At 37.3% G+C, this 26,260-nt stretch overlaps 1 protein-coding gene across 1 annotated transcript in view; it reads left to right on the forward strand.

Moving 5' to 3' along the window:
• The window catches only part of LOC150081953 (histone deacetylase 8-like), a 191,546-nt gene that overhangs the window by 146,190 nt on the left and 19,096 nt on the right, over positions 1 to 26,260 (forward strand). The window contains exon 8 of the mRNA XM_090380380.1: positions 19,850 to 19,944. Coding sequence (XP_090236506.1) covers positions 19,850 to 19,944 — 95 coding nt within the window. The remainder of the gene's footprint in view (positions 1 to 19,849; positions 19,945 to 26,260) is intronic.

The raw sequence follows: 26,260 nt of genomic DNA on the forward strand, positions 1-26,260 counted from the left end.
AAACCAAACTGTAACATTCTGTTGGATTCCAGGTCATTCTGGGATAGCAGGAAACGAAAGAGCAGATCTAGCAGCCAAACAACCAGATACTACTCTTTTGCAGACTTTTCGATCCCCATATGCTGATTATAAACATATCATCCATAAAGCATGTTACAATAGCTGGTCATTAATCTGGAGAAGTTATCCAGAAAACAAATTATTCCAAATAAAACCAGAACCAAAGCTGTGGCCCTCCAGCTTCCAGAAAAGCAGACGAGAAGAAACAATTTTAGGAAGGCTCAGGATTGGGCATACTTATCTCACTCATCTCTATCTATTAACTAATGACAGCGCTCCACAATGTACATCATGTCAAGTACAACTGACCATTCGCCATTTGTTAGTGGACTGTCCCCACCTTCAGAACATCCGCTTAGATACTTTTAAATCAATTGCTAAAACACAGTCATCAATAAATTTATTGCAGATTCTGGGAGATGATTCTAATAAAAAGGAACTATATACTTTCCTAAACCGGATACAAATATATCATAAAATATAGATATTATTTCATATTCACTATTAGAAGACACAATATGGCCCAAGTAGCCTTTGTGTCGTTAAACCCAACAACAACAACATCCATGCCTCTTGTCTGGGCACTCTATCATAAGCTTTTTCCAGGTCTACGAACACCATGTGCAACTCTACTTGCATCTCCCTGTACCTTTCCATCACCTGCCTTAAAGCAAAGATAGCATCTGTTGTTCCTCTTCTGGCATGAAACCGAACTGTTCCTCTCCTATTTCTGTCTCCTGCCTTATCCTTCCTTCCACAATTCTTTCCCAGATCTTCATCGAATGAGATATTAACTTTATTCCCCTGTAGTTCCCACATTCCTGCACATCACCCTTTCCTTAGGTTAGGAAAGGGTGATGTGCAGATATCCTCTCCTGCTGCCACAGTTTTTCCATAAGGTCCCATAAGATATCGATCCCTTCTTCGCCCATACTTCATACCTCTTCTGGTATCTGGTCAGCACCTACTGCTTTCTCCCTCTTCATTTTTCTGAGTGCACTTTCCACTTCTTTTCTGATTATGCCTTCCACTGCTCTTTCATTTGTCTCTCCATCCTTGCATAATGCTCTTGGGTTTTCCTCATTTAATAACTTCTTAAAATAGTCTTTCCACCTTTCCTTAACCATCTCCTGGTCCCATATCACCACTCCCCTCTCATCTTTTATCTGTTTTATTGATGAGAAGTCCTTTGATGCCTTGTCTCTTGCTTTGGCTATTCTCATCAACTGCCTGTCCCCATCTTTCCTTTCCAGTTCCCCATAGGCCTTGTCCACTGTCTTTGCCTTTGCTATTGCCACAGCCCTTTTTGCCTCCTTATTTGCTAATTTATATGCTGCTTTATCTTCCTGGCTACCTGTTAAATCCCATCTTTTCTTCATCTACTTTGTTTTATCACAGATTGCACTTCCTCATTCCATCACCAAGCCTCCTTTCCCTCCGGCAACCCCTTCCCTGATATTTTCCCCAACAACTCTTCTCCAACTTTCCTTATGATACAACTATTTAACTTCCACCACTCTTGCACGTCTTCCAGTAACTTTATTCCTTTTAGCACCTTTTCCCTAAACTCCCTCCTCTTTCAATTTCCACCATTTTATCCTTTTTTCCCTCTGTCTTAAATATTTCCTACTTTTGCCCACTGCAACCTCCCAATCGACACAAGCAATCCATGTTGTGCAGACACACTTTCTCCGTTTATCACCTTGCCGTTCCTCATTTCGTTTAGATGCCTCCTATGGCACATGATATAGTCAATCTGCTATCCTTTCCCCATTCTTGTATGTTATCAGCTGGCTTTCTTTCTTTTCGAAGTAGGTGTTAACTATCGCCAGGTCAAATGCCACTGCGTGTTCTACTATCCTCTCCCTTTCTTAATTTCTTTCCCCAATACTCCACCTTCCAAACACTCTTCCTTCCTCTCTCTTGCTTCTTCCTAAATGTCTATTTTAATCACCTCCAACAATCAACCTCTCTTTCTCAGGTATTGCCATGACCACTTGATCCATTTCCATCCCAAAACCAACCTTTTCTTCTTCCCCGCATCCTACTTGCGGGGCATATGCACATACTATTGTGGTCAAGTGTCCACCCACCTCCAGTTTGATGCTCATAATCCCGTCACTCCTTCTGTTAAACTCACACACTCCATCCTTTAACTCCTTATCAACTACAATACCTACTTCATTCCTTTCTCTCTCATCTGCTCCCCTAAAGAACAACTTGTACCCTTCACTGAGCTCTTTTGCTTTATTTCCCTTCCACTTTATCTCTTGTAGGCATAGGATCTTCACTCTTCTTCTTTGCATCAAATCCACAAGCTCTACTCTTCCCAATGTTCAGTGTTCCTATTCTAACACTTTTCATCCTCTTCTTCTTCTCTAGCTGGACTAACTTCTTTAACCGAACCTGTCCTTTGTTCGGTAGCTCTGACCCTTTTCTCACAGTTTCCAGGGGATGTGACTGCATGTCGCTTATGGGGTACGCCCTAGCCGTTCCACATCCATTTTCCATCATTCTCTCATTTACAGAACCTATCCTCTTATTTTCTATACAAATCTTAGTCTCGACTTGCATGATTTTCATTTACATGGTACTTTTTCAGAACTAATCTACTGTGTAAATTGAGGGTTAGGCGTAATCACGTTTTGTCAAGATGACCCTGCAATGCCTCTGGTGTCTTATTTACTGTAAGCTTTAACATAATTCTACTGTCTTCTCAATTATCTCAAAATCATTTAGCTCCAATTATTGGTATATTTCTGGTATCCCTCCCTAAATACTTCCCCTTACGTGAATTTAGATGTAAAATATTTATTAAGTTTGTCAGCAGCTTGAATAGGATCATCACTAGTTATACTGTTCGTATCAAATGGACCAATGTGGTTCAAACCTTGCTTTCTGGTGTTAACATAAGTAACAAATTCTTTTGTACTTTCCTTTGTATTTTTAGGAAAGACTTCTCATAATATTACCCCCCCCCCCACTGACTTTATGCAGACTAGTTTATTACAGTAGGATTTTGTGTCCTCTGATATTCATAATCATCCCATGCATTTTTCTTTTCTGCCGCTAGTCTCAATGGTTCTTGTGACATCCATTTAGGTACAAAACCCTTCCCTTTATCCTTGAGAATAGGTATATCTTTAAGTAAATCCAATGTAAACATATTGATTATACCACCTAGTGGGTCCTTTATCTGGATATTCTTAATAGTATATAACAGAGCTATATGCTCAATACATCATATTTCGAGGTAAATTTTGAGGTATATTTCTCTTATTCTTCTACAAACTACGGATATTCTTAATATATAAAATGTCACCGCTGATAATCAGATCAACAGTCTTGCTTTCTCTTGTTACCTCTCTAACATGATTCCCTAGTAAACAGTCATCCAATAAGTCTAGAATAGTTCTGTAGCTGTGTGAGTGATTAACCCACAGGTTTCTGCAATATCTGGAAAAATTAAAATTCCCCATTATAAAACATTCTGATTTGTTGTTCCACTATTGTCAGATTCATTAAACCTCATCACAGTCATTTGGCCTGTAACATATTCCTAGTCTTGTATTTGTTTTCCCAATGCCTGTGTTACACCAAACCAACTCATCATCACACTGGTCACTCACATCAAGTGGGTGAACAAACTTGGATTCTGAGTGCCTGTTAACCAGAATCATAACTTCACCTACACTACCCCCCCACTTGTCTTGCCTGTCCATTCTGCAATTGTTGTACTCTCTATATTCAAATTCTTTATCCCCTATATCTAAATGACACCATGTTTCTGCAAATGTTTTGTCAGTTATTTATTCTAGTCCTTGCATTAATGTTCAAGCATTTATATGTGCACCTGTTTTTGCCCTTAGTAACTGTAACATATCCCATATATTTTCTTGTCCCTTGACGGTACCTCCTCCTCCCCCAGTACTTGCACTCCCCTCTATCTTATTTTCCAGGATGTTGCATGTCTATAGAAGCAGCACAAGAATCAATTTCACCTCTCCTTAGGGTGACCAGATTTTTAGGTATGAAATTCTGGATATGAAAAAACAAGATCTGCACTCAGAAGAAATCAGGTATTTCTGAGACACTGGGTTAAAAAATGGTTAAACCAGTAGTAGGTCTATGTCTGTCCTAAAGCATTCTCACCAAAAACTTGTTTACACTTCTTATGGGCTTCTGCTGCTGTATTGTTAAGAAAGAAACAAAACCTGATGCAAACATGTTGCTCTCTCTCACATCAGCCATCACAACAATCACAAACTACTCGAAACACATTGCCAAAGAATTGCGCATAAATATTCAGTGATTATATCCAGCCTGATGCCATGTGGCACACTAATTCACAAAGGATGCATGCAGTGTTACCTAGAGCCACAAGTCCGTATTAGATATAGTTCCCACGCAACATTCAAATTTCCGGAACATTTGGGTAGCACCTTGTATAATTCCTTTTGCTTCAGAGGTGGTATTTGTACATCTGACTGCTCTGATATTCCAAGTCAGAGACTTAGTAGTTTGGAATCTCCTGTTTTCGATCTTCTTTGGCTTAAAATCTTTCTACCCAATTCTTTCAAATTCATCTGTTACCTCTATTGTACTCCCAACTCTACTAATCACTTGGAATCCTTTGACTTCCTCTCTTTGAAATCTGACCTCCAATCCAACTTTACTAATAGTGAGGTAATTTTAATGTTCACAACTTCAGCTGGCTTCTGACCTCTGCCAAAACTTGACAGTTCTATTTCTACCTGAGCTAAAGATAAAGATAACCTGCTAGCAATCTACTTTAATTCTAAGTTGTTTGTTAATCATCTTGGTAAACCACTTCATTCAGTGCCTCCTCTGGTCTTCTGTTAAAATGATATCAGAATACTTTTGAACAATCTTTATGCCAAGAAAGCACCAGGTCCTGATGGTATTTCTCCATTTATAGTAATAGCCTTATAGTGTACAGAAGCCACTGGCTGTGCTTTTGGGGAGGGGAAGGACAAGTAAATAAGAAAATATAAATCATTTGCTCCTCACGTTAGGTAATATCTAATTGACCTTTCAATTTATTCAAACTGTCAGCCTCAACTGCCTGTGAAAACAACCTGTTCCAGCAATCAATGAAATGCTGGCTAAAAGAAAACTTCCTACAATCTAGTTTAAACTTTTCCTCCTGTAATTTGAATTTATGCTATAGAGTTCTGGAATTCTCTATAACAGTGAATATTCTGCATTCATTCATTTTACCAACCCCTCTCAGAGCCTTAAACCTCAGTAAGGTCACCTCTGAGATGCCTGGTTTCCAAGCTCTACAGCCCATGTATTCAGAATTTCTCATATGGTTGCTTTTAGTTGATCTCACTATGTGAGTTGCCTATCTTTGGACCCTTTCAAGAAGCTCAGTCTTTTTATAGATGGTTTCCATATTTGAATACAATATTCCAAACGTGGTCTTACAATTGCCTTATACATTGGGACTATGACCTCCATATCTCTATAAGATAATGTTTGATAAATTATTGATAGGACATCATGGGCTTTCCTAGCTGTCTGTTTACACTGTTCATCAAACTTCATATCTGCTCGTATTGTAACTCTCAGATCTCTTTCTTCTACTATTTTTAATTCAACCACACCAAGTGTATAATTTATTTTGCAGTTGCTATTCCCAAAGTGTAAGGCCTTGCATTTTGCTGCAGTAAAACATAGCTGCCATTTTTCTGACCATTCTTGCAGCCTGCTTAAGTCATCTTGAAGGATTGTCACTTGGAACTGATCATTAGCTACTTTACCAGTCTTTAAGTCTTCTACAAATTTTGACATCAAGCCTTCTATCCCATCATCAGTGTTGTTTATGAAAATCAGAAACAGCAGTTGTCGTCCAAAAACCGATCCTTGAAGGGAGGGTGGGCACTTTTTACTTTACTCCAATCTGATGAATATCCATTAATCACAACCTTCTGCCCTGCAGCCTCTCAGCAACCCATCTTAAAATTTTTCTAGTAATCCCAAAATGTTCCAGCTTATACAATAAGCTCTTATGAGGGACTGAGTGAAATGCCTTGCTAGAATCCAAATAAACTATGCCGAAATTGTTTCCTACATCCAGCTCGTGAGTAACTGGGTCAAAATAGCTTACTAAGTTAGTTAAAAATATGATTTTGTCTTAACACCATGTGTGTTATTCAGAATGCCATATCTATCTAATGTCCATTTAATCATTGCTTCTAAGGTTTTTCCCACAACTGAAGTCAGACTAACCAGTCAAAAGTCATAAACTTTGCTCTTAGAACTGCCTTTATATATTGACATATGGTGATATGTTGGCACTTTTCCTATCTAAAGGAATCTCTCCTGAGTCCAAACATGTCCTCATAATTAGCTTCAGCTGTTTGGCACACTCCTTAGTGCCCTCCCTCAAATTTACTAGGTATATGCCATAAACTCCAGAAGCCTTATTTGCCTTTATGCTTTGAAGGTTTTTCTAATAAACAGTCACCTGTAATTCCGAAATCAGCAATTTCATATGACTCAGTATCACTTCCACAGCCTCCTCAGCATGAAGAGTCTTTCTTCAGTAAAGACAGATGCAAAGTACATGTTCAATTCATCCGCAACATCAGCTGGGTTATCTAAGATCTTCCACTCATTGCACAAGGGTCTAATCTGATATGCTCTTTTCTTTCCTGTATATACATACATTAAATATTCCTTGTCCCCAGTATTTGTTCTTTAGCCATTTAGCCATTGCAGCTTGGTCTCTTTAGCTTATCTGTGATACTATTACAAATCAACTTGTAGCTGTTGTAGGCTTCAGAACTTTTCATCAGTCTGTAACTGTCTCATGCTTTCTTTTTCTGCTCTATTTGACTGGCTGACTCCACATTTATCTATTTTGGCATCCTCCTCTTCCTGTAATATTTTCTTAAATTTCTTATGCATTCATGGCTGCTGCTGTTATTTTTGCTGTAAAAGTATTCCATAATATATCTGCCATATGTCTGGCAGGGTCAAAAGTTGACAACGTTGTAGAGTAGATATCATCTTTTAAGAGCACAAAAGGTGATGTTGTACACGTTGGAACTAATGACATTAAGAGTAAGAGATCTGCAGATTTACTCAAGACAGGTCAATGTTGAAAAAAAGTCGCAAGTTAGGGTTGAATGTTAAAGTGTCTGCAATTCTGCCCAGACACGATAGGAGGGAGTATATGATGAGAGATGTGTCGATCAATTCGGCCCTGGAGAGATTGTGCAAGGCTCAAGAAGTAGAATTCTTCTCAGCTTGGTCTGTGCTTGTTAACAGGAGAGACTGCTTCTACAGGGATACACTTAAATAGAAAAGGTGCAAGAATATTTGCTGATGCTATCGAGGCAGGGTTAGGTGGGTCGGAAAACTGATAGCTTGGAGGGAGAGGATAAACAGACTAAAAGGTTAACAGTGGCCATAGGCAAAGGCAAAAGTGATTCTTGCACTGCTTCTATTAGAATGAGCAGCAGCCTGAAACTAAGAGTAGGAACAGGTGCATGTATACTTGCATGTACACCAATGCTAGGAGTATAGTTAATAAATTTGATGAGCTTGAAGTGCTAGTCAAGACATCAAAAGCAGATATTGTTGGGATATCAGAGACATGGTGTCACACAGATATAAGCAGTGCACAATTGGAATTTGGGGAGTACAATGTGTACAGGAAGGATAGACAGGACAGGAAGGAGGAGGGGTTATGCTGTTAGTTAAGAAACACACAAAATCTAAGGAAGTGCATACAATTGATGTTGGTGGACAATGCAGTGTTGAGTCTGTTTGGTGTGAAATAAGCACTGGGAAAGTTAAAATGAGAGTAGGTATGTTGTTATAGGCCTAATGAATCTGATGAGAATAATGAGCAATTGCGCAGAGAAATAGTGGGCCAGTAAATCAGAATGTCTTATAATGGGGGATTTTAAATTTCCATATATTGACTGGAACTCGTGGGTTGGTCACTTGCACACTATCAAGACTTTTATGGATTTATTGGAGCCGACCGGGCTAGCCGAGTGGGTAAAGTACCTGCCCGGCAACCCAAAGGTCGCGGGTTCGATTCCCGCCTCGGGCTTGGATCAAAGTACTGCAAAAACCCTTGGGAGGTGCAATATGGCCACAGAAGCCGATGCGCCAACAACTACCAAATCAAAAAAAAAAAATGGATTTATTGGATGACTGTTTTCAACAGCAACACATTTGAGAGGCAACCAGAGGGAGTAATAGTCTTGATCTGATTATCAGCAGTGATTATTCATGCATTAAGAATTTGCAGATAAAGGAACTACTGGGTGACAGTGATCACAATGCACTGATATGAGAATTACTTAAAGATATAACTACCATCAAGGCTAAAGGAAAGGACTTTTGCTTTTGTAAAGGTGACTACAGAGGTCTCAGACAGTTTTTAAATTCTATACAGTGGGATCAACTGATGATGTTACCAACATTGAATTCTAAATGGGAAGCTTTCAGGGACTTAATTTTGGAGGCTACCAGGCTTTTCATTTCATTTTTAAGAAATATTGTTCAAGGTTAAGGCCTAAATGGATGTCAGATGAATTAATGAGGCTCCTGGCAGAGAAGAAAAAGGTATTGGATGCATATAAAGTATCAGGTGACACAGAAGCCTATGGCAGGTATAAACTAGTCTGTAATCAAAGCGCAAAGGAGGTTAGGCAAGCAAAGGCAGATTACAAGCAATCTTTGGCAAAGGATGCAAAGAAACACAGCAAAGAGTTCTTTACTTATGTAAACTCTAGAAGGAAAGGGATGAATCAGATTGGATCACTTAACATAGATGAGTTGATTATTGATGATCATGCTCAGGTAGCTGATAAACTGAATGAGTATTTTGTATCTACATTCACACATGAGGAGTTATTCAATGAGGGGAGTGCCAGAATTTATCAAATGATAACAGGGAGCTAAGTGGTTTTGTAATAACTGAAAGCAAAGTGGAGGAGAAATTGTTGAAGTTAAACCTAAGGAAGGCCTAAACCTAAGGGTGAATGTGATCTCACCAGTTATATTAAAGGAGGCAGCAAATGAAGTAAGCAAACCTTTAGCCATAATTATGAGAGCTTTCTTGGAATCAGGGGAGGTCCCCATGGACTGGAGGTGTGCAAATGTATCACCAATTCACAAAGGGGATTCAAAAGGTGACAAGTAACTACAGACCTGTTAGTTTCATGTGTTCTGGGGAAAATAATGGAATCACTGGTTATAGAAGCATTGCAGGATCATCTAGAGAAGACTGCAGTAATAATTAAGACACACACATGGGTTTGATAAAGGGAGGTCTTGTCTGACCAGTTTGATTGGATACTATGATGTGGTCACAAAGGAACTGAATGCCAAAAATAATTTTGATATCATATACTTGGATTTCAGGAAAGCTTTAATACTGTTGCACATGGAAGACTTCTGTACAAATTGGAGAGGTATGGCATTAAGGGTAAGTTGGTACAATGGATAAAGGGATGGTTGAGTGGGAGACGACAGAGAGTGGTAATCAATGAACACTGCTCTTTGTGGACAAATGTTATTAGTGGGGTTCCCCAGGGTTCGGTGTTGGGCTCATTGTTGTTTTGTATATTTATCAATGATATTGATGAAGGTATATCAGGTTTAATGTCCAAGTTTGCAGAAGACACAAAGGTTGGCACAGTTGTTAATGACAATAAAGACAGTATGCTACTCCAACTGGATCTAGATAAGTTGGGAAAATGAACTGAGAAGTTGCAACTGAAGTTTAACATTGACAAATGCAAAGTACTGCAAATGGTTAGCAATAACTGAAGAGAAATGCACCAACTGTGTGGTACTACACTCCGGGAAGCGGAAAGTGAAAAAGACGTGGGAGGTAATTGTGCAGTCAAATATGAAGTTTGCTGAGCAGTGCAGATGGGCTGCCAGGGCAGATCATGGAGTCTTGTCAATGATATTTAGGAATTTTTCTAGCAAGAACAGGGTGGTGATTATCCCGTTATACAAGGCAATGGTCAGGCCACACCTAGAGTATACTGTATACAGGTCTGGAGGCCTTATTTTAGGAAGGATGTAGTTGCTAGAAAGAGTACAAAGAAGGGCAACAAGATTGGTGAGGGCAACAAAGGGGTACTCTTACCAAGAAAGGCTTAAGTTCTGCAAATTGCAGTGCCTGGAGAGTAGGCACCTGTGAGGTGTATAAGACTTTGAATGGGTTGAGCAAGTCGAATGCTGATGAGATTCTTCCTCTTGCTTAGATTAAGAACCTAAGGGGGCACAGATTCAAATTGAGTAAAGACAGTTGTGAATAGAAGTGCGTAAATTTGCCTTTAGCCAATTGGTGGAACAGGCTTCCATCTTTTGTTGTGGTAACTAATAGCCTAAATAAATTTAAGGCTGAGCCGGACAGGCATTTGGAACGAATGGTGGGGTGAAATGGAAGGGTTTTTTTTTTTTTTTTTTTTGGCTGATGCTGCATTAGCTTGCTTTCTTGCATCGTATGCCTGTACTGATGCTAATCTAATAATTCAAGTGTATTTGCCTTCACTCTGTAATCTGCCCAATTAATAGATATCATATAATAGTGTATTAAACCATCAAAGTTCCCTCTTCTGAAATTAAAACCCATGCCTTTACTCTTAACTACTACATCTTTCTTCATCTGCTAACTAATGATTGTATGATCACTACCTGCCAGTGTTTTTTGTATTTTAAGCCCTATGATGTCACTAATTCATAAGTAATGATGAATCAAGAATATTCTCACTCCAACCTACTGCCCACAGGCTGGATCAGGCCTGCGAATAATTTTATACGACCCGCACAGAAAGTGAACTAAAACAGCATTTTAGAGAGTCACGCCACTGTGTGTACAACCATGCAAGCATCGAGCTCGACTGTATCAAATGTGTGCATGTGGTTCAGCAGTCATATGTACGCTAAATACAGTTATGTACATATCGATCTTTTCATATTGTGAAATTCTACTATTTTGATATTACTTATTGATTGTATCAAATTATTATTAATTTGTATTGAATTAAAAAAAAAAAAACATCGTTAAAAATGTTTCGAAAGAGGAAAATCAATTTGGAGTGTCCTGTTTTTGATCAAAGGTGGACTGAAGACTTCATTGATTACCACGAAAAATCAGTGTGTTTAGTGTGTAAGGAGACTGTGTGAGTTTTAAAAGAATATAATTTAAAATGACGCTATGATTCCAAGTATAAATCTTATGATCAACATAAAGGAGTGTTGTGAAGAGAAAAGTATTGAGAGTTAAAAAACGAATTAAGAAAAAACAAAACACACAGTAAACGTATCAGTCAAGAAATTTATATACTGTAAGTTCCAGTTATCAAGTTGCATATTTGATCACTTTTGAAAGTAAACCATTCAGTGATGATGAATTTAAGTGTTTTGTTTGTTAAAAGTTATGGAAAAATGTGTACAGAGAAACGAACAGTGATACAAGACATTAGTTTGTCTCGACAAACAATTATGCAAAGAGCAGAAGATATTGGAAAGAATTTGTTCAAACAACTTTTGGAAAACATGAAACCATTCAAGGCCTTGTACACCTCACTCAGATCATCTTGCAGGTTCCTAGTCTCCAGATGCTGCAACTTACAGAATTTAAGCCTCTCCTGGTAAGAGAACCCCTTTGTTTCTCTCGCCAATCTCGTTGCCCTTCTCTGTACTTGTTCTAGCAACTCTCTATCCTTCCTAAAATGAGGCCTCCAGACTTTACACAGTACTCAAGGTGTGGCCTAACCATTGCCTTATACAGAGGTATAATCACCTCCTTGTCTCTGCTAGTAAAATTCCTATATATCATTGACAAAACTCCATGACCTACTCTGGCAGCCCATCTGTACTGCTCAGAGAACTTTGTATCCGACTGCACAATTACCCCCAGGTCTTTTTCATTCTCTACCTCCCTGAGTGTAGTACCACACAGTTGGTATGTTTCTCTTGGGTTACTGCTACCCATATGCAGTACTTTGCATTTGTGAATATTAATAAAATATATTTTTTTAATTTTTGCCAATCTATTGAAAAGTTAGGATTAAATATTAAAAACCTGGTAGGAGTCAACTGGGAGTACAAAAAATATGATTGGTAAAAACATTGGGCTTATGGGTAGAATAACCCCAAGAAAATGATAGATATCGGAGCTGAAACTCCAATTGGAATTAGCTGCATTGTGTATCAAAAAGCTCTTTATGGGAAAGTATTGGATCTCCAACACGTTATGAATGTGGTTATTTCAACTGTAAATTTTATAAGATCAAATGGCCTTAATGGCTGAATGTTTCAACAGTTTCTTTCAGAAATTGCAGTGAGTTGACTTAGTCATGGCAAAGTATTACATCGGTTCTTTAAACTACATTGTGAAATTGATATTTTTTATGAAATATCAAAAAGAAAATTAATTTTACAATAAAACTACCACCAAATATGGTGTGGCTGTTTGATCTTGCAATTCATACAGACATTTCTAGTCATTTAAATGCTCTTAATTTAAAACTACAAGGGAAAGGAAAATTGGTCTGATTAGTTTGGTGACATCAAATCATTTCAGAATAAGTTATTATTTTAATCCTAAATTGAGCAAGACAACTTAGTGCACTTTGAATGTTGTACCGAGCTAAAGATGAAACACATTTTCAAAGAATCGTTGCTCTCATTATTACAATTACTTTTTGATGAGTCAAAGTCGATTTTCTGATATAAGATCCCATGAAAAAGACATAAGCTTGTTTGAGAACCTGTTTATTTCTATGGCTGAAAAAGTACAATTCCAGCTTGCAACTTGAAATTATTGATCTTCAAGCCAAAACATGGTTCAAAAATAAGTACTGGCAACCCCGTATAACACAGTACTTCTACAACATGGTTTTGCTGTATCACGATTAATAAAGTGCGGCAGTTCTCGCACAACACAGTACTTATATAACACAGTTAGATAATTGTCGAAAACCTTGCACAACATCGTATTTTTGAGCTTTTGTGAGGGGAAAACTCTGCTATTATGTTGGATGTAATTTTTAAACATTTCCATTCTTTTTTGTGAATTCACACTTTTAGCTTGCTAACTGTTATGCAAAAAAAAAAAAAAAAAAAAAAAAAATTGGAAAATACTCATATTTTACTTTGTTGGGAAATCCCTGTGTGCTATTGAACTTGTGGAAAAATCTAGATTTCAAAGTTTCATTACTACTGGATAACATGCCAGACCAGCCAAACCAAAAGATTTAAATCACCCAAATATTGAAGTAATGTTCCTACCACCTATTACAACTTCTTTTATTCAGCCATTAGATCAAAGCATTATGTCTACCTTTGAAACTCATTATATCAGAAAATCGTTACAATGGATTTTGGAAAAAATTTATTCTGAATTGAGTTGATGGAAAATTGAAATGTGGAGGCATGGAAACATTTTTAAATTGTGGACTGTATCAGAATCATAGCTTTATCACTCAAAGAAGTAAAACTGGCAACATTAAATGCGTGTTGGAAAAATGTATGGCTATTGTTAGTTCATTCAGGAAATATGATCTAACCGATAGAAAACGGAATTGGTGAGATAGTAGAACTCTCTAAGTCAGTAAGAGGGGAAGGTTTTGATGATATGACTACTGGAGGTCTCGTGCGTAGCACAGTTGGGAGAATCGCCATCTTCTCCGCACTGGGTGGAAAAGACCCACGTTCGAATCCTGTCAATGATAGGAGGAATTTTTATGGGTCTTTTTCACAATGTGGCAGAGTTAGTCGGTCTCAGGTGAGGTTATCATGGTTTTTTTCTCCCAGAAACTCTGGTTTTTCATCCAGGAAAATAGAAAATCGACCCCAGAACACACACACAGTTTATAGACAATATACATACATAAAGCAACGTGGCCTTAGTTGCCGATGCCCCCCCCCCCCCAAAAAAAATTAATTCTGAAGATGTTCAAGAATTACTGGGAAAAAGAGGCTGCTAAAACGAATTTAGTGAAAATGGTACTGGAGGCAAAAAACAAATCCATTCAGAGGATGGTAGTGCAGATGAAAATTCTGAATTTTACACTAAAAGGTATACTGGAAGGCATAAAGTTAGCCAAGCAATTAAAATCTTATTTTTTGATCAGACTGAAAGAAGCACAAAGTTCAAAAGGGAGCTTTAAAAATGCTTAGTTTCATACAATGAAATTTACAAAGATCAAGCAAAAGGCAACAACAAACCCAGATTAATGATTTTTTAAAGAGAGCAGAAGATACACGAAATCTGGAATGATGTAGTTTTGGAAAATACTTTAGTTTTGTTAACATTGTTAATGAAGTGGTGTATTTTTAGCTTTTGGAATGTAGCCCCCCCCCTTTTTGTACTGTTCTTAGTCCCATAAACACTGTTTCGCACTACATGAGATTTTATAGGAACCTGACTACCTTGTACGAGGATTACCTGTATTTTGACTTTGAAAATAAACTACTTGAATTGTAGAAGGCTCTCCCATCTGAAGATTTTCCTCTAATAAAAGAAAATGCCATGAAAATGGCTATTGTGTTCAGTAGCCATTTTCATAATTTCATTTGTATATTTGTGAGCAAGTTTTTTTCACACATGAAATCAAATAAATATTTAAAAAGAAACAGAATAACAGATGAGCATCTTCATTCCGTATTGAGAATTGGCATCAAAAATTTTCAACCAAATTTTGAACAATTATCTAAAAATATCCAGCCTAAATCATCCCATTAAATTTTAAGTTTTGTTCGGTAAATATTGTGTATTGCACTTAATAACATTTTCGAATATTTTCAATTTTAGTTGTATTAGGGGTAAGTTTCTTTTTCTATAGTTCCAAGCATTAAATTAAGCATTTAATTACCAATATATAATTATACTGTATATAATAATTACTTATATATCTTTATACATATAAATATATTTATGGTACATTTATATCAGGAGTTAAGCATTCTTCAGGTCTTCTTAGTCTGTCTTTTCTGGTCCTTTTGGGTTTAATTCAAACAACAGAATTGGTTTCCTGCAAACTTGTTTTACCCAAGTGATGATACTGTTTTGTGAAGGAGAAACACCTCTGATTCACATAGAACTTATTGTGAAAGCTACACTGAGTTTGAGTCAGGTTCACATTTAATATAGCATAAAACTGTAATACATTGTTCAAACTCCATTGCTTCCTGTTTTTTGGCGCCTCCGTAGCCAGGTGGGCAGGAGCAGCAGTGCGTAGCACACGCTTCTTGATTAGACCGGGGTTTGAGCCCGTGACCACCAAATACGGAGGATGCGGAAAGGTCAGGGAATGACCACCGCATATCCCCGGAGCAATATGGCCTTAGTTGCTAATGCTCCTAAAAACCAAATAACAAACAAACAAGCTTCCTGTTTACATATAACTTAATGGTATGCTAGACTGACTAATACTGAATGCTTCTGAAGCAATTAACCGATTTTATGTTCCTTCCATTGCTGTCTACTAGCTCAAAAAAGTAGTCATTGTGAATAAAAAGCCATCACTCTGCCATGCTTCACCCAAAATGAAAGGTCCTCTTCACTGAGTGCTCAGTGAAGTTTCCAGGTAATTCAGTAGGAATGGGAGGGACAGATAGTAGAATCTGCAATTGGGAAAGTGGAGAGTAAATCTCAAATGTAGAAGAATTCTTGTATATTCCCTCAAAGTCAAATATAACCTTGAATAGCAGCCCACTATTCAGTTAAATTAGTGCCAGTCACTAATTTAATTGAATTCGTGACTAGCACAATTTAACTAGCACACTTCAATTCATCACACCAAGTGCAAAAACAATGCTTGTGTAGGGAGAAATTTCAAATTTATATTTCAGTTTATTAAAGAGGATCACAGTGACCAACCCCAAACAGCATGAGGACCCATAGGTTAAGAATCCCTGATTTATGTGTATATCTTACATTACTGATTCTGTGGAACATAACCTACCTTTCTTTTTTCTTTTGTGGTATGTCATTTATGAATGATTGTCAATCTCTAATCCTTACAGTTGGTGGGAGATGTTAGTGCGGACGTGCACCCACCCACCAAAAGTCATGAGATGCTACTCTGATTTCAGGAAATTGAGTATGAAATATGCAAATTTTTTCCTATGAAGGTGATCAGCAGTCTTGAATCATATCAAGCACATATGCTGCCTAAAGAAGGAGTAATAGTTTTTTTTTTTTTTTTTTTGTGGGGGGGGGGGGGAGTGATTTCTGGTGACAGCTGGCAATGTGTTGAAGAAATGGAAAAGCAAAGGTGACACAACACTAAGCTGAAGTAATGACTAGGCAGGTAGGTATAAAATACTTTCTGATAGGAGCCAGACATCTTAAGATCAGCTGGTTACCCCTTATTGCTATCAGAATCTAGACAGTTTGGAGGGAAAATTATGAACATCACAATTCATCCAACTCATAGAAAGCTGTGTGCCATGAATTATGGAACAGCTGCATTTCACATGCTTCGCTTCTGATAATGAGAACAAGTGAATTCATTATCAAAGTATCATACACTAATGATTGGTGCATCACAAGCCACACTGCTGTGACCGGGCTAGCCAGGTGGGTAAAGTGTCTGCCTGGCAACCCAAAGGTCGCGGGTTCGAATCCCGCCTTGGGCTTGGATCAGAGTACTGCAAAAACCTTGAGAGGTGCATTATGGCCACAGAAGCCGATTCGCCAAAAACTACCAAAAAAAAAAAACGAGCCACACTGAACCTGGACTGTGAATCAATGGAAATCAGTCCTTTGGAGCAGTGAGTTGCACTACATATGCCCCCTTCAGTCTGAGATGGCCATGTTTAGACATGGAGAATGCATACTACCTTGAGGGTGTTGTCCCATCTGTGAAGTTGGGAGGTGGTGGGGTGTCATGGTCTGGGATTATTTCTCATGAAGTGTTTTCACGTTCTGCAACCATTGGACCTAGTCCACCTATTGCAGTGTATGGAACCATACACTGCAATAGGTGGAGTGTATGGAACCATGATCCAACTTAATTTGTTCAGGTCAAGTCAAGTTCTACATTGCAAAAAAATTTTTGAAGTGGCTCATACACATCTTCCAACTTGGCAACACCCAATGTCATAAAGCAGGGATTTTAAACTCATGGTTTGGAGAGAATAATGTCATAAAATTGCAGTGCCAGCACAACACAGCACCAGCCTCAACCAGTGCTAGCACACCTCCACTAACAAAGTGGGCCTTGCCATCTTTGTTAGTGTAGCTCACAAATGGTTTAAAGTAGCAGTGAACCACTTTTCTGTTAGAAATTATTAGCAAGTCTTCCATGACATTTTGAACAGTTATTATAGCCAAAGGTAGACTAGCACTCCAATTTCTTAAAATAAATATAGAAGAAGAAGAACTCTTTATTGCATACAAAAGGCACACACCGTACACAATACCTTTCACGGCTACAAGCCAGGGGGTTGTTAATAACACTTGTATTTTGTTCATACTTTTAGTTATGTAGAGTTTAGTTATGGAACTTTTTGTTATGAAGTTATGAAACTTTTAATTATGAACAACACAACTCATCAAAAGACCTTTGGCTTTTGATGAGGTGCATGCATGTGTGCGCACACACATATTGATTTTTTCTTTTAGAAAGATTTTTTTTTCATATCACTGGTTAATTGCTAGTCGTTTATTCGGAACATATTTAAACATGTAGTTAACATAAAAGAAATGTAACAAATAATGACATAAGATATTATTACATAATAAGACAAGAACTGAAGAAATAAAATACTGCATTCATTTTGAAGGTTATAGTTTGTCATTCTCTATTTTGTTTTTGATTTTTAAATACAGTATTTATTTGCTTTGTTTTTGATCACTTTTATAGGCACTCTTGATTAGAATATTTTTTAGAGATTGTTGATGGGGACATAGGAGGATATGTTAATGTTTGTAATTAGTGTCAATACAGGTAAGCCATAATATATTGGCTAGGAGGCACATGTATTCTGTGGTTGGTCTGACATTTGTCCAGAACTGACACATACAAAGTACTCGGACTCTAGCTAGAGGAATTCAGATATAATCTTGCTGTCTCTATGCTTCCATTGGCTGAGTAGAGGCAGTGAGGTTATATACTTGCTGATTTGAATGTCTTTTAGAGAGTTACCAGTAGGTTTGATCTGGTGGACTATCTAGCATTGCTACTCAAAGTGTAGTCTGCAGACCAGTGCCGGTCCTCAAAATGTTTGTTACTGGTCTGCGATGAATTGGAAATTGGTTGTGAATGTTAATGCTCCCCGACAATACATCCATTACCGGTCTGCAAGATTTGCATTTTATGAAAGTACCAGTCTGCAACAGATTGGAAATAAAAGAAACTGGTCCTTCACTACAGATAGTTTCAGAAGCACTGCTCTAGCAGCCAGCCAGCCAGCCTGCAGAAACTGAGAGCTCTATCCTCAGTATGTAAGGAATGTTGTGTGTCTCCACAATGTCCATTATAACCCCCAGCAATTGCCATCTCTTCCATACTGCATAACTGAAGAGATGGGGGATTGCTGGAGATTTTCTCTGGAGACTAAACACTGGTTTAACCACTTCAAGCCTTCAGTGAGCAAAGTGATGGTATTGTACCAGATGATGAGAATCATCTACCATCTAGTATGGTCTGGTAACATAGAGGAATGTTGGCACATGAATTCTTCTGTGATGTGAACGTCATACCTTGACCCATGCTTATGTTGGTTCACACCTTGGTGTCACCTATACTATGCTATTCAACAACACATATGCAAACACTATAGTATTTGCATATGTATTGTTGGAGTATACTGAATGTGTAATCATAGTACTAATTCAACATTTATAGCAAGCATTCTTAAATATCTTTGAATACACTGGACTTTTCAATATCAAATCCATCTTAAAACAGTATTTTAAATCTTATGGCAATATGTCAGGCTAAATCAACCTGTTCTGGTTATTATGATTTGGTTTTCAATGTTAATGTGCATATTGACATTTAGTTTTGTACCTGTTGATTTGCAGAGTCAATGTTTTAGAATTGTATTTTGTTTGTTACGTTGTTTATTTAAACTAAAGAGGGCATTAGTCAAGGCATATGATATATTTTCCAGTTTGTTCATTACTTTTCATTCTTATTCAGATCATATTAATATCTGTTGTTTTACTGGATAGCATTCATTGACTGAAATACTTGGAATTCACAGGTGCTGATATTACCTGAAGAAGTGTTGCTTGTAGGTTCCTTTTATTTTACTTATGAATTTGGCACTCTTCCTTTGATAAGTTAAAGAATGTGTATCCTTTGGCTGTGAGTTGTGCATTTTGCACAACTCACAGCCAAAAATTTGCGAAATTCACTTTAGTTAGCTATTTTGATACCAGTTTCCCTGAACTGGATGTAGGGAACAATTTCGACATAGTTTATTTGGATTTTAGAGATGCATTTGACTCAGTCCCTCCTAAGAGTTACTGTATAAATTGAAAGAACATGTTGGGATTACTGCCAAGAGATAGGGTTACTTTCATTTATTTTTATGATTTTATTTTAATTTGATTGTTAGGGTATCTTGGCACTTAGGTAGCACAATTGCACATTTATTGCATTAATTTGTTACATTAGTTTCCTAGTACAATTAGTGTTTTTTTTATATTTATATGGATATGACAAAACATGGTACAGGTATACAGGTAAAACTTTTCTTTGTCACAAAATTATTTGTATGGTGACTTTAACTCAGTTCTTTAGGATAGATGTCTTTATTTTAGGTGGATATCACTTCTCAAATACAGCCCGCTGTTGGACATTGTTGATGTCTCTGTTTGCTAGGAAAAAATTAGATTCTGACATACCAGATCATCTTGTAAGTACATAAATACTTACTTTGGATATATAGTAGAATTTCTGTAACACAGAGTTCAAGTGTCCTAAATTTTAAAATTTTATAGTAATGTTTTTTGTAGTAACATGTCTGCCAAAAGAGTCAAAGCTTTTTTTTTTTGCCCCCCCCCCCTGAAAAATGAAATAATGACAATAATAAAATCAAGTAGTAAAAATAAAAACAGTAACAAGAGTAACAAAAGCCTTGTCTAACAAATAATAAGAATAATACACCTTTTGTTTAGATTTTTTTATTTATAAAATAAACTAAGACAAAAATAATGGTAATAAAAATACAGTATATATGTAATTAGTATCACAAAGTAGTTAAATAAGAATGTCTTAATATTAAAGGAAATATACAAAAATTAACCCATGAATATAAATTAGAGTTAATTGATATCTCTTATAAGACAAGCTCCAAAAATATGGCTTAAGTTCTGCAAATTGTGGCCTGGAGACTGGGCACCTGCGAGGTGATCTAATTGAGGTGTATAATGCCTTGAATGGATTGAGCAAGCTCAGTTTGTTTATTGTTTGGTTTTTAGGAGCATTAGCAACTAAGGCCATATTGCTCTGGGATATGCGTTGGCCATTCCCTGACCTTTCTGCATCCTCTGTATTTGGTGGTGACGGGCTCGAACCCCGGCCTAATCAAGAAGTGTGTGTACTATGCACTGCTGCTTCTTCCCACCTGGCTACGGAGACACCAGCAAGCTCAGTGCTAATGGGATTCTTCCTCTTGCTCAGATTACTCACCTGAAGGGATATGAATTCAAATTGAGGAAAGACAATTGTAAATAGATGTGCGGAAATTTGCTTTTAGCCAGCGGGTGGTTGATAGTTGGAACAAACTTTCATCTGTTGTAGCGGAGGTCAGCAACTTAAATAAGTTCAAGGTAGAACTAGATGAACATTTGGAGTGAATGGATGGGTGAAATGGGAAGGTGGGTTTTTTTTTTTTTTTTTTTGGCTTATGCTATTATATAAGCTTGCTTTCTTGCATCATATGCCTCTGATAATGCATCAACTTAGACCCTTTTAAAAATGGCACAAAAAATAGATTATAACAAAACTCTCTGAGTACAGTGCAGCATTTATGAGTGACCTGTAGTTGATGTTTTTCAGAATGTATTTATGTTCTAGCACCATAAACTAGCTTTTTTTACATAAAAGTAAATTAAGAAGTCAGTGCTATTGTTCAGGAAATGCAGAAATGGGTGATCACATGCATACTGCTAGCAGGGCAAAAATAGGACAACTGTGTTGAGCTTTGTATTAACCATACAAAATGATATTATTTCTCATTGGGTAAAAATGAACTTTGTGTATATATATATATATATATATATATACCCAGTAATTTTGAGGAAAGCAGCCAGAAAGTGCATTGAACCATTGTGGTTAATTATGAGGGCATCACTGGACTTGTGAGAAATTCCTTTGGATTGGAGAAGTGGGAACATATCGCCAATACATAAAGGCAGTTCTTTGAGTGAAGTTGGTAACTACAGACCAGTTAGTTTGACTTCAGTGGTAGGGAAAAATTTAGAGGCAATGATTAAGAAGGACCTTTAGATAGAAATGGCATCTGAAAGACACACAACATGATTTTGTTAAAGGAAACCCATGTTCAACTGACTTAGTTAGCTAATTAGATACTAGTTTTCCTGAAATGGATGTAGGGAACAATTTCAACATAGTTTATTTGGATTTTAGAGATGCATTTGACTCAGTCCCTCCTAAGAGTTACTATATAACTGAAAGAACATATTGGGATTACTGGCAAGATTCTAAGATGGATTGCAGGATGGCTGAATGGCAGAGAGTTGTGATTAATGGATATTCTTCAGATTGGTATAACATCAGAAGTGGGACCTCCAAAGGATGGCCATTAATATACAAGAGGGAAAAAGTGTGTGAACAACAACTGAATCTTGGGGAACACCCAAGTGGGGTGAAGTCCCCCAAGGATTAGTTCTTGGATTACTGTTGTTTCTGATTTTCATAAATGACATTAACAAAGGGATAGATGTCATGATGCCAAAATTTGCAGTGATGGTTGGGAGAGTTGTTTAATGATCAGTGCCAAGCAGTGCTCCTTCAGGATGACTTGAACGGGCTTCAAGAATTGTCAGAAAAGTGGCAGCTATGTTTTATTCAACAAAATGCAAGGTAAATGCATTTCATTCAACAAAATGCAAGGTAAATGCATTTCATTCAACAAAATGCATTTGAGGAATAGCAATCCCAAAATGAAGGTTGTTATTATATTAAAACCACTCTATTATATTAAAATCACAGTTGAATCCCAAAATGACATACACTTGGTTGAATTAAAAATAGTAGAGGAAGAAAGGGTTCTGGGAGTTATGATATAAATATTCATTTATTGCACATTACTAGAAGCTCTTCATAGCATATGGTTAAGCACAAATAATTTAGTATGGAGGAAATAAAATAGTAATTAATCAATACACATAGCAATATTCATATATACACAAAACAATGTAAATGAATTATATTAATGTATTTACAAAATAAGACAGTTGCAGTACAGTACATTAGGAATTCAGTTGCCAGTTACTTGGTTAAGTTCAGGCTGCTGTTTGCATTTCTTTTCATTTGATTTGAAATCTTACTCCTGTAGGCCTGAGAATCTATAAATCTTTGGAAATCATTGTTGTGAAGATTTATGAGATGAAAAGGGTACATTGGGAAACATTCTAACGATTTGCTTGAATCTAGAGAGATTTGATTAGATTTGAATTGTTGGTTTCTTGATTTTTCTCTGTTGGGAGCTGCTGTTATTATGTTGGCTATATTTGGTAAGTCGCTTGCAGAAGTAATCAACTTTGCAAGAAGCATTACTCCAGACTTGATCTTTTGCAGAAGCTTTTGTTTAAGTTTTCATAAAGCTGTTGCTTTGATATTGTATGGGGGAAAACCAAGTTTTGCTATTGAGCCATCTTAGAACTCAGAGGTGGGCAACCTCTGGCCCACAGTCATTTTCAAAATATGAATAATAACTGGCCCGCTGAAGAATATATATTATGTAATTATATTTATTGTAATTTTTCTTATATTTGCTTTTATTAAATTGTTTTTAACATTTTGATTGCACTATGTCTAATAAATATTTGAATTTATACCATATATCATGACCTGACATTTTGATACTTATGGGTGATTTCAATGCAAAAGTAGGCAAGCCAGTTTCTTCTAGTCCGGAATAAGGTATGTTCGTGTCAGACGGCACCTGGGATTTCTCCCATCTCCGCGTGGGTTTCGCTGTATCGAGGACAGTACACTGTCAAGCCAGAGACTTGAAAGTGTGTGGGTCGTGTCTGTGCAGTGTGATATGTTGTGCCCATTGTTTATCTGGCTTATTGGCCGCCAGGCCCCTAGTGGGGCCCGACGTTGCCCATACCCTGCCACGTGGAGGCTAGCCGGGTGTATCCAGTATCACAAAATTTGCTCTGGCAGGTCCTGCCACCTAGTTTCCTGGGATTTCAGTGGCTAGGGCCTATTTAAAAAAAAAAAAAAAAAGAAAAAAAGTTTATGCATTTGACATTAATGCTTAATGGGATTGCTGTTAGGAAATCGCTGGTTAGGGTTGAACACTAAAGAGATGTGTTAAAGGCCAAATAGGTCGGGCAAAATTTTGATGTTATTAAATTTAGACATGTAATGCTAGATAAAAGCTGATAGTGTTAGATATCTTAGAGATTTGCACAAAACCGGTAGAATTTAGACGTTGGTTATAATTTGGCGGCTTTGTTAAGGGGTGTACTCGGTCGATTTAGTGAGAGAGAGAGGGGGGGGGAGATTGAAGACTGGGGAGGAAACAGATAGAAGAATAGGGACGGATAGAGTAGGCATCCCCAAAGAGGTCAGTGGAGACGAGCCCCACCAGGCGAAATATGGGGGGTAGGCAGGGAAGAGAGGAGACAGAGATCCGTCTCCTCCATTCCCTGCCTGGGGATGGGGTTTTAAAGGGAACCAGGTTAGAGTACCCAGTTTGGATCGCCAATGGCGTGTTGGCAGCAAAGCCGCAGAATGTCTTCGTCGGTGTCATGTCCAAGGAGTGTCGAATCCGGTATGAAGGTCCAGCTGCCCATCCCGCTCTGGGGGTGGGTATGTTAGCTGGCAGTGGGGAACCTACCAGGTGAGGGGGGGGGGGAGACACACATTTACTTCATTCGTTCTAGTCCGGAATGTGGGAGGTTTGATCTTGTCACTAGAAATGAACGGGGTGAAAGTTTAATTGAATTTTGTCATCTGAACAGTCTTGTCATATGAAACACCTGCTTTCAGCAACACCCGAGAAGGCTGTACACATGGAAATCTCCTGATCATAAAACAAGGAATCAGATTGATTACATCCTTATTCAGCAAAGGTGGCATTTTACAGTGTAATCACAGCAAAGATATTTTCCTGGAGCAGATTGTGACAGTGATCATCAACTATTCCACATCATTCTCAAGCTGAAGCTGAAAAAGACCACGAATAGTTTTCCCTAGACAATTGGATGTAGAAAATATTAATCAATTATATAATATATACTTGGCAATCGTTTTCAAGCCATAGTAGAACTAGATGGTGATATGTTGCCTGAGGAAATGTGGGAAAGAGCATTATTAAGGATTCAGCAAATATATACATTAAAGAAAGGTCACAGATCAGGAAGCCATGGATTAAAGAAGCCACTTTTAAACTTATTGAACCGAGAAGAATTGCAAAAGCCCAGGGTGTACATAGAAATGAAGAGTATCAGGAACTGAACAAAGTCATCAAGTGCTGTTTAAGCACTTGATGACTTTGTTGTCAAGTCTTGACGACTTGACAACAAAGTCAAGTCTTGATGACTTTGTTGGATGATGACTTGAGGACATATAGGATTACAGGCAACCCCCTATAACATGGTATTTCTACAAAATGGTTTCGCTCTAATGTGATTGATAAATTGCAGCAACCCTCGCACAATGCAGTATTTATATATAACACGGTCTGAGAATTCCAGGAAATCTTGCATAGCATGGTATTTTTGAGCTTTTGTGCTGGGAAAACCCTGCTGTTATGTTAGATGTAATTTTCAATGTTTCCATTCCTTTTTGTGAATCCCTACTGTTGAATCGCTAGTCATTATCGGCTTCATGAAATTTTTCTAAAGCACATTTCTGGAGGTCACTACCATAAAACAATAAAAAAATTTGCACTTTCCAGTTTATTGGTCTTTTCTGTTAATGTAATCAATTATAAATGGGTAGTAAACTCAATCTTCTTGCATTTGCTATAGTATTGAGTGAAATATGTTTCCCCTTCCATGAAATATTCAATAATATAAAAATAAATTTTCAGAAACTCATTACTCCATATCTCACTTGTGTGTATCATGTTTGTTGCAACTTGAGCATGCCGTGTTCTTTGTTATTAATTCCTTATCATTTTTACTGTTAAAAATTTTACAACAAAAAAAAAAAAAAAATCAGTGAACAGAAATATCAATTAGTATGTACATATTACAGTATGTATTAATTAAGCTATGTATGTAAGCTTAAATTTATTTTTATTTTGCTAACTGGAAAATATTCTTCCGATTTATACGTATCATTTAGCTTTGTGAATTGGTAAGGTAATAAAGTTAAATTTGTGCTTTATATCTTTAAAGTGTGGGGGCACTGTATTTTGTTGGGATACCCCTGGGTTAGGTTCTGTGCTATTGAACTTGTGCTTGTTTGAGACCATAAAAAATTGTGACTTCAAAGTGTGCAGTTTGTGACTTTTAAAGAGAGCAGATGCCCGAAATCTAGATGCTGCAGAAGAGATTGTGCTTAGCAGCGATGAAGAGGAAGAAAATTAAATGAACATACATTATCTGAATATAAGTTAAAATATTAAGTTATTACTTCTATAAAAATTAAGCTTTTGATAGTTATAAAAAAAAAAGATGCATTTTTGTTAGCTTTTGGAACATAACCCCCCCCCCCCCCCATTTTTGTACTGCTTCTTAGTCCCGTATAACATGGTTTCGCATTACACGAGCTTTTGTAGGAGCCAAATTACCGTGTTATACAAGGGTTACCTTATATCAATCGGAAGTGTAAAGAAATCGAATACCACAACAAACGAAACAACACTAAGAAGATGTATGATGTTATTAAATCCTTAAGGCAAAAGTTCTGACCAAAACTTAATGTAATTAAGGACTCCAAGGGAGAAATTTTAAGAGGAGAACACAAAGGAAGGTGAAAAGAATACTGTGAGCAGCTCTTCAGAGCACCTGCTGACACTAATG

Source organism: Mastigoproctus giganteus, chromosome 8 (assembly GCF_048544385.1).
Source record: "Mastigoproctus giganteus isolate SK-2022 chromosome 8, ASM4854438v1, whole genome shotgun sequence".
In the NCBI taxonomy this organism is placed as follows: Eukaryota; Metazoa; Arthropoda; class Arachnida; order Uropygi; family Thelyphonidae; genus Mastigoproctus; species Mastigoproctus giganteus.